The sequence below is a fragment of the Leptodactylus fuscus genome, chromosome 4, assembly GCF_031893055.1.
Source record: "Leptodactylus fuscus isolate aLepFus1 chromosome 4, aLepFus1.hap2, whole genome shotgun sequence".
In the NCBI taxonomy this organism is placed as follows: Eukaryota; Metazoa; Chordata; class Amphibia; order Anura; family Leptodactylidae; genus Leptodactylus; species Leptodactylus fuscus.
In genome coordinates this window covers 74,504,372-74,516,744 of record NC_134268.1, presented here as the reverse complement: position 1 = coordinate 74,516,744, position 12,373 = coordinate 74,504,372, and the positions used below count along the sequence as shown (strand labels likewise).

Genomic DNA, 12,373 nt, shown 5'->3' with positions numbered 1-12,373 from the left:
TGATATGTTATTTAGTCTCTGTACTGTTCTGATCTCTGACACTGGCTGCCTCTGATTAGAGATCCGAATACCCCCCCCCCCCATGCTTGAAACCAGCCTTCTGACATTACAGAGCTTAAATAGCACATCAGACACAAAAACTAACTGCAGTTGTTTCTCAGGAATGGTGAGGGCTAGAGAGAAAATTCCAACAGTTGGCATTTTCTCTCTAGCCCTCACCATTATCAAGCAACAAATGCAGTTAGTTTTGGTGTCTGATGTGCTATTTAAGCCCTGTAATGTCAGAAGGGCGGTGTCAGGCAGGTGGTGTGATTCCGATCTTCAATCAGAGGCAGCCAGTGTCAGAGCTCAGAATCACACACCTTACCTGCGCCTGCCTAACAGCACCCTCCTGGCAGTCTAAATAGCATATTGGGCACCAAAACTAACAGGACTGATTGCTCAGGAACGGTGCGGGCTAAAGTAAAAATTCCAACTGTGCAAAAATCAATGAAAATGCAGCTATTAAATGATGCAAAGAGCTTGACTTTGCAGTGGCGAAACATTCTCTTTAATTTCATATGGAATTAATATTTTATTCAATAATATGATAATTCTAAGCAAAGATTCTGTTGCTTTTAATAATATTAAATCCAAACAGCATCATTTATTCAAGCAGCTTTGCCATGAGTAGATTTCCAGCATGCAGTAAGACATTAATAACACTTCAATTAATAGCGGAGAACCCCCTGCAGCTAAAAAATACCCATTCGTTTCTCTTAGTCATGTTGGATCTCATAGTAATATATATCTTTGTCTGTATTTACAATAATTAGGAATTATGAAAAATATGGGCTGTGTCTGTTATTGCAGCTTAATCCCATTCAGTAGAACAGGAATGAGGTGTAATAAGTGAATCCTACATACAAGAATGCAGACTTTTTTTCAATAATCCCAGACAACCCCTTTAAGAGCACTGTGGTATATTTGCAAAAAGGGGTACCCCTTTTTGTAATTTTTGTAGACAATTGGTAACCCCGGATCCAGTGTGTACCACTGTGGTATATTTGACCAAAGGCTTAAATTGAAAATATAGAAATATAGGCAGTAAACAATAACGGATTAATGTATATCAGGGATACTCGACTGGCAGATCTCAGTCCAAACCCCGACCGCGTCTGTCAGCTGTCCGGACCCTGTCTCCTGGCTCTTTCATTATGATAGTGGCCGGTAGAAACCTTCATCTCCCACCCGCTGTCTTCTCTACTATCATGCACTAGCGGCAGCATAGATCAGTAATCACCCCTGCTGCCTTGACATGTGTGGCACAATTACTGATCGCTGCTTCTACTATGTTTATGGGATTGGAGACTGTGGGCAGGAGGCCCATTAGTGCCCCCCATAGAATAATGCTCCTAAGTGCCCCCACCCACAATATAATGGTCTTATGTGCATCCACCCACAGCATAAGGCTAAGGCCCCATATTCGGAAATGCAGCTTTTTTTGTTGTAGATTTTGCTGCAGTTTTTTGAGCCAAAGCCAGGAGTGGATTATGCAGAAGGTAGAAGTATAAGAACTTCCTATATATTTCCCATTCCTTTTGTAGCCATTCTTGGCTTTGGCTCAAAAAACTGCAACAAAATCTGCAACAAAAAAAGCTGCATTTCTGCAAAGTGGGGCCTTAGCCTAATGCTCCTCAGTTCCCCCAGGCATAGTATAATGCTCCTTAGTGCTCCCACACAAAATATAATGCCATGTAAGTGCCCCTGCACAGTTTAATGCCCCCTACATGGTAAAATGTCACATCAGTTACCCCCTGTAAAGTATAATGCCATATTAGTCATCCCCTGAACAATATAATGTTACGTTAATGCCCCTGTCACATAGTAGAATCAGAAAATATATTTTCTTAACTTCTCTTGTGCACCTTATAGTCAGACACATCTCTTTGTCCAAGGAGACCATTTCAGCTGCTGTACGGCCAGGACCTTTACTTGATGGTAGAACACGATCAACAGGACCTTTCCTAAAACTAGTTCAGTACCCCGGATGTATATTATAGTGTACACCTTGACGTATTCTTAGCAACAATAAGAAAGAAAAGAAAACAGCAAATCCAAGCTCTCTGAATGTTATATATTTTATTTTTCATCTCAGCATGGCCTGGTACATACCTCTCAGTACAATCTGTTACATTTCATTACGCCTCGGCTTTTCTAGATGAAACTTCACAGAGATTTGTACATACACAGCTGGTGGACAGTAATTTAAAAATTCATTTCCTGTGTCATCAGTGCAAGAAAAACTAACAATAAAATTACAGTACATAAATCCACAACAATATTACAGTAAAACTCGGATTCATTCTTATGAAGGATGGTACAGTACAGGGTAGAAGTTATGTACATGCACTTAAGTGCCTGTATCATCTATCCAGTGATACATCTAGGTTTGCATACAGTTTGTTTTTTGCTGATATTTCCTCAATCCCTAAAATATATCTGAATTCAGCTGATTGATTTTGTTGCTTTCACTACAGCTTCAGATAATACGAAGCCTTGTCGTCTTCCTATGATAACACTGATCGTATAAATAATAACAAGTGGCTACAACAACAGATAGTAAAAAAACATAAGAGAACATATAAAAACAAAGTAGACTGTGCCAAAATAAAAGAAAACAACCTAAAGGCAGCCAGCACTGAGGAAAAGAACATTTTTCTTCCTAAAACGGTGATTCTGCTGTTTACTTGTCGTTGAGGAAATAAAGAAGATGGGAATTTCATCATGATCATTTCATACAGGCACGTCATTTGTTCCATAATAGAAACACAACCACATGTATAACAGAGCAAACATTCAGCAATTGCATGTATCATTCCTCCTCTGGTGTCTACTGGCACACACTGAGCCGTGTGAACCCAACACATACTGGGTTGTATGACTAGAAGTTCATGCAAGATGGCATCAGTTCTCGCTTCCCTCTGCTCAGGTTTCCTGGTTTCCTTGCTCCTCGTGTAGATTGTTACTAGAGGGAGCTCGGGAGGCAGTCGGGGAATGTGAGGCCCATCTGGAAGGCAGGCGCCGGTTCGCTGGTCTCTCTGGTCTGGAGAAGCTAGATTCTAAGGACGGAGCTAACGCAGCACAAGGCAGTTCCTTTGCAACAAAACAAATAGAAATTGTAAACAAGTAGTCCATGTAAATATGACATTTCTAAAATCTATGACCAAACTATTTATATAACTAAACAAAAATAAACTACAATGTAGAAATGGCAGTAGAATACCAGTTTAGGCCTGATTCACATCTGTGTTCAGTATTCCGTTCGGGAAGTCCGCTTGGGGACACCCCGGATGGAATACCGAACGCATTGACAAGCGGTGAGCTTATGAAAGCACACGGACTCCATAAATTATAATGGAGTCCATGTGTTTTCCGCGTGGTGTCCACACGAGTCATGCGGAGAGGAAAGTAGTTCATGAAGTACTTTTCTCTCCGCATGTTCTGTGCAGACAACGTACGGAAAACACATGGACCCCATTATAGTCTATGGGGTCCGTGTGCTTTCATAAGCTCACCGCTTATCAATGCGTTTGGTATTCCGTTCAGGGTGTTCCCAAGCGGAATCCTTGAACGTAATTCCAAACGCAGATGTGAACCAGCCCTTAGCAAAAAGGGGCTGCACAAATTAGAGAGCTTTATTGTCAATGCTCAGTTATGGCATATGGATAATATACTGTACAGAGGAAGGGGCTCAGGACCACACCTATACACCAGAATAGAGTTGTTCCACTGTACAGAGAAAGGGGCTCAGGACCACACCTATACACCAGAATAGAGTTGTTCCAGGCTAAAAAAGCTTACCACTGGAACAGAAGGCACATAAAGCAACAAGAAATAAGTTTCTATTTTATTTTTACTCTATGTTTAATTTGGGGCTGTTATCTGGAATAGACACAATAGTAACACTTCTTGTTTCCTGCAGCCCGCTTTGCTGTATAGATTGGGACAGAATGCGCTTAATCATATCATTATAATTAAATAGCAGGAGATTTAAAGCAGACCTGTCAGCTCTCCTAACCACTGTGGTTTAAGAAAAAAACACTCTATAATATAGGAACGCTTAAACTTTTTTTTTTTAAACCCTATATTTGACTGGTACAACACACCGTTATAAGATGCTTCAGAAGTGGTGACAGGTCATCTTTAAAGACAACTTTAATGAATTGCTCTAGTAACACTAATAACATGCCTAAAACTCTATATACATCTGGAGGGGCCTGTACTTTATATCAATTCAATCCTATTTATTGCAGCTTCTATAACGCCCTCAGCAACCCAATGTACTCCCTATACAGAAAATACAGGAAGAAAGTGTCTCCAATATGGACACCTCTAGAGAAGTCATTTCTAAGTAAAAAATAAATAGTTGCAGCATTTAAAAATATAAACAAATGGACAATTTGTTATCTGTATATTTACTAATATATGTTTAATTAATGAAACTAAAATCAAACAAATCAAACATTCCCTTTAAATGGATTGGTGGAAATAACAGTAAAATAATGTATGTATAGAAAGTTCAATCACTGCCTAGATACTAAGCAATAAAACATAAGGATTACAGATGATGGCAAATATATGAGCATACCATGGGGTAGGTTCACTGAGAGAAATGTTCCATAATTCTGGCCTAATGTGCTCCGAAAACTGGTATACACGATTTTTACCAAATGTATTATATATCATGCGTTTTAGACACTTGTTATCACTCATCCAGGGGACGTGGTTTAGCAGTAAAGTGATGTGGATGATGCCAAAGTAAGTCAACCAATAGGTGGTGTAATGTTAGACAAAATGTCTAAAATGTACAATTTCATCCAGCACGTTACTGAGATAAATTTGGTGCATTTTCAGACCAACTTGACAAAATTTACATCGTCTAACTATTAGACAGGATCAGTAAATCTGCCCCAGAGTAAAATATTATTCGTGAATGAATAAAATCAATTTTCACTGAATAAAACAATTTAACAATAAACACATAAAACCAGTGAAGTTGCATTCTCTGACATTCCGGGTATGAATGAAACACCAAGACAGGAACATAGTACTAAACAATTGGGATTCCCAAGGCAAATTATATATCAAGCTGATAAACATTAGGTTTATACATCTCATTCTTATTATCCTACAAATTCAGTTTTTGGCTGCTTTCACACAATGTAAACGCGAGCTGATTTTGTCAAAATACACGTGTAAAAATCAGACTCCCATTGACATCAATGCCATTTTTTACAACAAAAAAAAACGCGCTAAAAACGTGCCAAAAAACATGCGTTTTTTGTGCGTTTTTACACGTGTAAAAAATTGTACTGAAGTCAATGGGAGTCTGATTTTTACAAGTGTATTTTGACAAAATCAGCTCGCATTTACATCGTGTGAAGGCAGCCTAAGGGTAAGTTCACACGATGTAACGTTGAGTGTGATCTGGCACGTATACGGTGTGTCAGAGTTTGCGCGCCATAAAAGATCCCATTGATTTCAAAGGGAGTTAGGAGCGTATATGCCGCAATAGTTTGCGCCCATGATTTTGCGGCCGGAAAATCACGGGCGCAAAATAACGTGGCGTATACGCTCCTAACTCCCATTGAAATCAATGGGAGCATTTTGAGCGCGTCATCTGCCGGCACGTGTATACGTGCCAGATCACGCTTAACGTTACATCGTGTGAACTTACCCTAAGTTTTGTTTGTCACCTATTGCAACATCTAATGGGGAATTACATGAACAGCAATACTACTATTAACACCATCCCTTTAAAAATGTAATGTAGTAGAAAATCCCTGGGAACACGTACCCACTGGTGCCCCCAAAGTCACATCCACATAATATATTAGGGACTTGCTGTTATGCAATTTCACAATAAATGAGTAAAATTAAATAAAACCTCGAAATGTGCAGAACAGCTTGAGATATAATCTCCATGAAGGACACATATCAAACACCAAACATTTACAAATGATCACAGGCACCAGGGAGATTACAAAAGTCACAGATAAACTCTGAGCAACAAGAAAGAGAAAGAAAGATTGTTATGGCGTTAGTTTTGGAAAATGCAGTTAGACAGTCGCACAGGCGTCCACAACAGTCAAGTGAGTTGTTGGGCTGAATAATGTGAAAAAGAAAAATTGCAAGTGAAAGGAGAAAGACAAAAGACAATGCTTGTGATGATCAGAAAGTTGTCAATCGGGGAAATGCTGAATGAGAGACAGATATAAAGTGTACGGCTGGCGACAAATGAAGGCCTCACATTGCTCTCTTATTCTCAAACATAGGCCCTTCCCTTCCATCCCTCTCTTACCGCACAGAAACAGAACAGAACGCCAATGCTGCTGTAATTACAGTACTTTATTACTTAGCAAGTTTTCTCCAAAGACACACAAAGTGCTTTTAATTTCCTTTCCCATATTTATTATAGCCATCCCTCTATGTCTCTCTACAGTGGAGGAAATAAAGAGTTGCAATAATTGAAATCTCTTCCTATTCTCTACCTTATTGAAATGAAGTATGCTGTCTGTATGTGAATGACGCTAGTAAGGGGGTGTTCACACTAGTGCCCCTGTGCGCCTTGTGTCATTCCGGTCTCTGTCTTATTCCCCAGAGAAACTGCATAGGGGACGGCTTCCCGGCGGTCAGTTATACAACCCATTCATTTGAATGGGTTTTAAAAGCAAATCACCGGTGTCCATATGCAGCCTCTCTGCAGGGAAACTGTTTTTTTTTGGCCGGACACAAAGTCGGACATGCAGGACTTTGTGTCTGGCCAAAAAAAAAACTTTCTCCAGGGCTTAGGATGAAAACCTGTTGGGTGGACAGGGGCGCAAGTATGAACGCCCCCTAAACAGTATAAAGGAATTATGTTTTATTTCTATATTAAAATCTTCTGCTTATACACTGAGGTACAAGCCGTATCACCAGACTTTAAGTGAATGCATATTTGGTTATTTAAAAGTGGCTACTCATAAGCTCTCCATCCATTCACCCTATCCATCTGGGTAGAATATAGATTACATTTGGTATTAGTATTCCATATGGAATGAGGGCAGTAAAGATACAAATACAAGTTACTTCTCATGTCAGATACACCCATTAATATGACAATGTTATATCACAAGGGTGCTACAATCTGTATTTTTGGGCACCCTCTCTTTTTATAAATTGCTGCAATTACTGGTTAATGCAAAAATGTAAAAAGAAAAAAGCTGAAGGGGTAATGTTATATTATCTAAAGATTACTGAAATCAGGGAAGAAAGACAAGAAATCGAAACACAAGCATGCATGCAGAATAGCAGGAAGCCAAAACAAGAAGTAGAATATACCATATACTATTGTGCAATGGCTTTTTTTTTTTGGCTAGAAAGGCAGAAATTCTAGAAATATGTCTATGGAATTAGTACTAGTGGGCAAAGAAATGTATTCAGAGATATGAGGAAGATAGTGTCAACCTATTATTGAAATTTCAAAGACAACATTCAGGTTTGTATAGTTATAATCTATCGTAATTAATGATATAGTATAATATAATGTTTTAATGTATCATTTGAAATTCGCATACTATGTAAATAAGATTTTCACACTGGCCACTGTCACATCCTTTTCTCTGTAGCTAACTTGCCAGGTTTACTATGTAGACTGGGACAGAATGAGCCTATTATTGTAAGACTGTCAAAGCCTAATAAAGTATAATGGTAACACCACACACTTGGACATACAGTAACTATATATCTTCTAGGTTTTTGTCTATTGACACATTTCTGAAGAATTATTTCCATTCACTGCAGCTACAATAAGGCATGTCTGCTATGTTGCACTATCCAGACAATGTAGGTAGAATTGTAGTGTAGTACAGTGAGAGGTGGTACTTGGGGGAAGTGATGGAATAGTACATTATGGTACTGGAATTTACAAATCACTAGAGACATAGTAGGCACTGTGATCTTCAGGAAGCCGGCCAACTAATTCTTTTGTAGAAATCAATAGAAAGTTACTCAAAAAGACTAGCACGAAATGTCTAAATGCATTTGGTTATCTGGCTCCTGGTTCACATCTGCGTTCGGTATTCCATTCGGGGAATCTGTAAGGGAACCCCCTGAACGGAATACCGAACGCATTGACAAGCGGTGAGCAGTGAAAGCACACGGATCCCATAGACTATAATGGGGTCTGTGTGTTTTCTGCGCGGTGTCCGCACGAGTCATGCGGAGAGAAAAGTACTTCATGAACTACTTTTCTCTCCGTATGATTCGTGCAGAAAACACATGGACCCCATTACAGTCTATGGGGTCCGTGTGCTATAACTGCTCACCGCTTGCGTTCGGTATTCTGTTTGAGGGGTCCCTAAGCAGACTCCCCCAAACAGAATACCGAACGCAGATGTGAACCAGCCTAAGTAAAGAGAATTATAGAAGTTTTGTATAATGTACACTATGCCATGTAACAGTTTGCAGAACATTAATAAGAAATGTATTAATTGTATCAAAATGGTCATTCTGATACAATTTGTAGGATTGTCTTTGTACTTTAAATAATGAATAATAGTGAAAATGAATCTTTAAAGGGGTGCTATAAATGGGTGAGTGGGATGTTCTCCACTCTGTGTGGGTTTCCTCTAAGTATTCCATAAGAGAAATATAAATAACTTGGAATTAGGACGTACTGGAACATAATTTGCTTTATATTGTATCAGGTCAGCACATTTTACGCCTTTCCTACTGCTGTAGACAGAAGGGCTGTTTGTTCTTTACAAGAAGATTTAACACTTTGTTGGTGTTGTAAAATTAGATGTATATGGGGTCTGTATCAGGCTACAAAATGCTGTCTAGCCTGGTGTGGTTTGATCCTAGTAAGGCTCATAAATGTTCTTCCATGCGGTCCTAGGATGGGTGTATAAATAACAGTTGCCAGTTGTATCTATATTTAAAGTCGTGACTTATAAAGTGAACACTGAGAAAGCCAAAAGCAGCTAGGGATTGCTTAGTTAGATGGCTGCACCTATGTGTCCAAATCCATTTATTTTTGGCTCTGCTTCGAAACACTATACAAAAGTTTGAGAGTAAGACATAAAGTGGAAACGAAGAATAAATGAAAACTTACAGCTGTGTAGCAGGCATAGTTAGAGTCCCCAGGGGGCAGTTAGTAAGACAGTTTGATTCTAGACAAGATAGACAGAAAGAAAGCAACAGATTGAAGAGTGCGATAAAGCAAAAATCAGTATTAGTTGCCTTTTCCAGAAGATGGACATATCCAGGTTGCTATAGAATTGTGCAAGAAGAGTTATCAGAAAAAGAAATATCAGTAATATTGTTAGTAAATTGCAATGACATAGACTGTGCTATACCTAAGACCTACCCAAAGTAATCTCTTATATATCTTATCTTATATACACAACATAAAGAAATTGCCAATGATCAACTCTCAAAGACAACTTTTACCTTCCTAAGGTGAAATGGCCTACAACCAATGTGTCACACCTACACTGAACCTGGGGCCACCAAGATGCTTTTGGCTATGGGCCACAACGTGACAATGTTGCTTGTTGTACTCTATGTAAGAATACAGAGTCTTTGGTGTATTTTATTCTAGAATTTATTTTAGACCAGCAGAAACTTTGGTAATATAGCCAATAAGAGAGAGATTAACCTACTAAGATTCATGTATAAATCTGAAAGCAAATCTTGCCTATTTGGTAATCTTTAAAAGGGAAGGACACATGTTCAGCTTTGGTTAATGCAATATTTGAAACCAAAACCTGGTGTAGATCATGCAGGGTGAAACTCTATAAAGGACAGATGGTACTTCTCTTTCAATCCACTACTAGTTTTGGCATCAAAAACTCCACCAAAAATCAGTAAGAATGACCCTAACCTAATGGGCGATTCTCCCCTTTCCCAGATGCAATACTGATTTAATATTGATGATCTTTTCTTAAGATAGGTCATCAATATTAGACTGGTCGGGGTCCAAAATCAGAAGTATCAGAGAGCTGTTCTATGGTTGGGGTCCAACTCTCGACACCTCCACCAATCCACTGATTGAACTAGCACAACTCTGTACACTGTGAACTGACCTGGAATAGTACTGCAGCTTTCTTCCATTACAGAGAAAATAATGAAGAATTGTAAGGAACCAGGCAAGGCTTTGGCCCATTATCTTTTAGGACAGCTTTGTATGACTCTTAGTACTTTTCAGGTGATGCTTTTAAATAGACTAAAGTACTTTTTCGGTTCGACTAACAAGATGGTGTCAATCATTTTAATATTAATTTTCCTGTTGGAATATCATTGAATAAAAACTAACGGGATTCATAAAATATTTTTCTGAAAACAACAATATTGCATGCTTTAAGCTCTTACCTCAATGGATGCTTGCTCAATTTTTAACAGTTCTGCAGCATTGGTGTTCTTGTATCCACTGGTTGGACTATCTGGGGGTTGCTTTTGATCTTCTAATATTTTCTTGCTAAGTATTCGGGCAGCATTTTCTGTCAGTGAGTAACCTGGAGGAGCAGAGAGGTCTTGTCTGCTATAGCTGACATCAGTGTACTGATCCCTTTGGAGGTCTATAGTTATGCGAATAGGGCTTGGCGACCTTCCCCTCCCATCAATGCAAATGTCAGATATGGTCCCAAACTCTGGTCTGGCTTCTGCTGACCGAGATCTGCTACTTGGCCTTGATGGTTTTTGTGAATGGTCACAAGTTATTGGGCTGTGATCAATAATATTGAATAGACTTGAAAGACCATCATTGATCGTAGTATGAACTGGGCTCTCTCTTGTTGTTGTTGATCTTGCCCAGGCAGACTCATTGAATCCTTTCTGTGGTGTACCTGAAGTGACACGATTAGCTGGTTGATCTACTTTGGGTAGAGGTTTCTTCTGCAGCTTTGGGGAACCATATTTTGGAGAACAACAACTACGCTCAAACTTTGCTTGCACCTTTTCAATAGCTGGAGAAACTTGCCTGTTCCTCAAACTACGAGAAGGTGAAGAAATAGGAGTAGAACCTCCTTTTGGAGTCAGACATTTGTGTGGACTGCTGGTAATGCTTCGTAAAGCTTCAGTTTGCAAGCCAACACTAATGGTTTGAGTGGTTTGTGTTCCTGTACTCTTTAAACCATTGGTCTGACAAGCAATGTCTCTGAACTGAGATTCTACTGGGGTTGTTCGGATAGCGTTTCTAACAGAATTGGCAACTTCTTTCATGTCGTCACTCATGTTTCTTGACAACTCTATATTGTGCAATGAAGACGCAAAACCGACAGTAGTGCAAACAGGTCGATCCATTGGGCGTAATCCACTTTCTAAAAAGTCTTTATGTTGATTATTAAGCTCACATGGCCATCTCCCAAATACTTCAGTGCTGCCATTTTTGGATTCTGAAACATTTCCATTCGCCTTCGCTGTAGAGAAAATTAATTCTGGTTCTATGTGTTTTATCTCTTCACTGCCATTTATGACAGATTTTTCAAACCGACGAACCACAGGTGGACTGTGGAAGACCCTGACCCCCATCCTTTCTGCGACAACGTGGCTTCGAGGAGACTGCTTTAGGCAGTGTTCAGGACTGGTCATTGTGTTTGTTGTCATAGTAACACTAGTGGTAAGGAACCATGAAGAAGACTGGAATGTTTCAGAAGGCGATTTTGACTCCAATTTCCCATTCCCTGCTCTTTCGACACCTACTCTCTTGAGTTTATCACCCTGGCCCACACTACTATAGTCCCAATTCTTGTTAAACTCTTCAATGTACTTAAGATCATCAGGGGACAAGGGGGGAGTTAATTCATCCTTGTCACCAGAAAGATCTAGACTTTTGTCAGGAAGGAAAGGAGAGCTCTCCATTAATCGATGAAATTCAGACATGGAGGAAACAGACATGACCCTATAAGACAAAGGGCATGTAGTCATTAAGAAATGTTGGTCCATCCATCAATAAAAAAAAAACAATACACAAAACAGGAAAACATGCATGGCCATTAAAATGTATGCTGATGGGAAAAGAACAGTGATGGCACTTCTAAATCGACAAAACAGAGGGCCATGGGTAACGTAAATTCATGCAGATTGATTTACAAATATTATGAATATCTCACATATTCAATAATAATACTTACCTCTGCAATCCTCCTTTTTGCATATCTTCCTGCAATAACAAGCAACATTGTTATAGGCTTATTCCTCTGGCCAAATACATATCATATTACACATTTATTCCTAGCATTGTCCACTTATACACTTAGAAACTCAGATTTAGAAATTATGTTTTATTATGGCTTAAAAGTTCACCCTAAGTTTTGGGGCTGGGTATACATAGAAAAAAAACAAGAGTTAG

General features: G+C 39.1%; 1 protein-coding gene across 4 annotated transcripts in view; it reads right to left on the bottom strand.

The window, feature by feature from the left end:
* Positions 1 to 2,102: 2,102 nt before the first annotated feature.
* The window catches only part of MTCL1 (microtubule crosslinking factor 1), a 114,100-nt gene continuing 103,829 nt past the window's right edge, over positions 2,103 to 12,373 (bottom strand). For 3 of the 4 annotated variants that reach the window (XM_075270670.1, XM_075270671.1, XM_075270673.1), the window contains 3 exons: positions 12,156 to 12,184; positions 10,396 to 11,923; positions 2,103 to 3,135 (listed from right to left, as the gene is read on the bottom strand). In XM_075270670.1, coding sequence (XP_075126771.1) covers positions 2,968 to 3,135; positions 10,396 to 11,923; positions 12,156 to 12,184 — 1,725 coding nt within the window. In that variant the 3' untranslated portion in view covers positions 2,103 to 2,967. Of the gene's footprint in view, positions 3,136 to 9,136; positions 9,195 to 10,395; positions 11,924 to 12,155; positions 12,185 to 12,373 lie in introns of all 4 variants that reach the window. The other variant, XM_075270672.1, reaches the window with a different exon arrangement.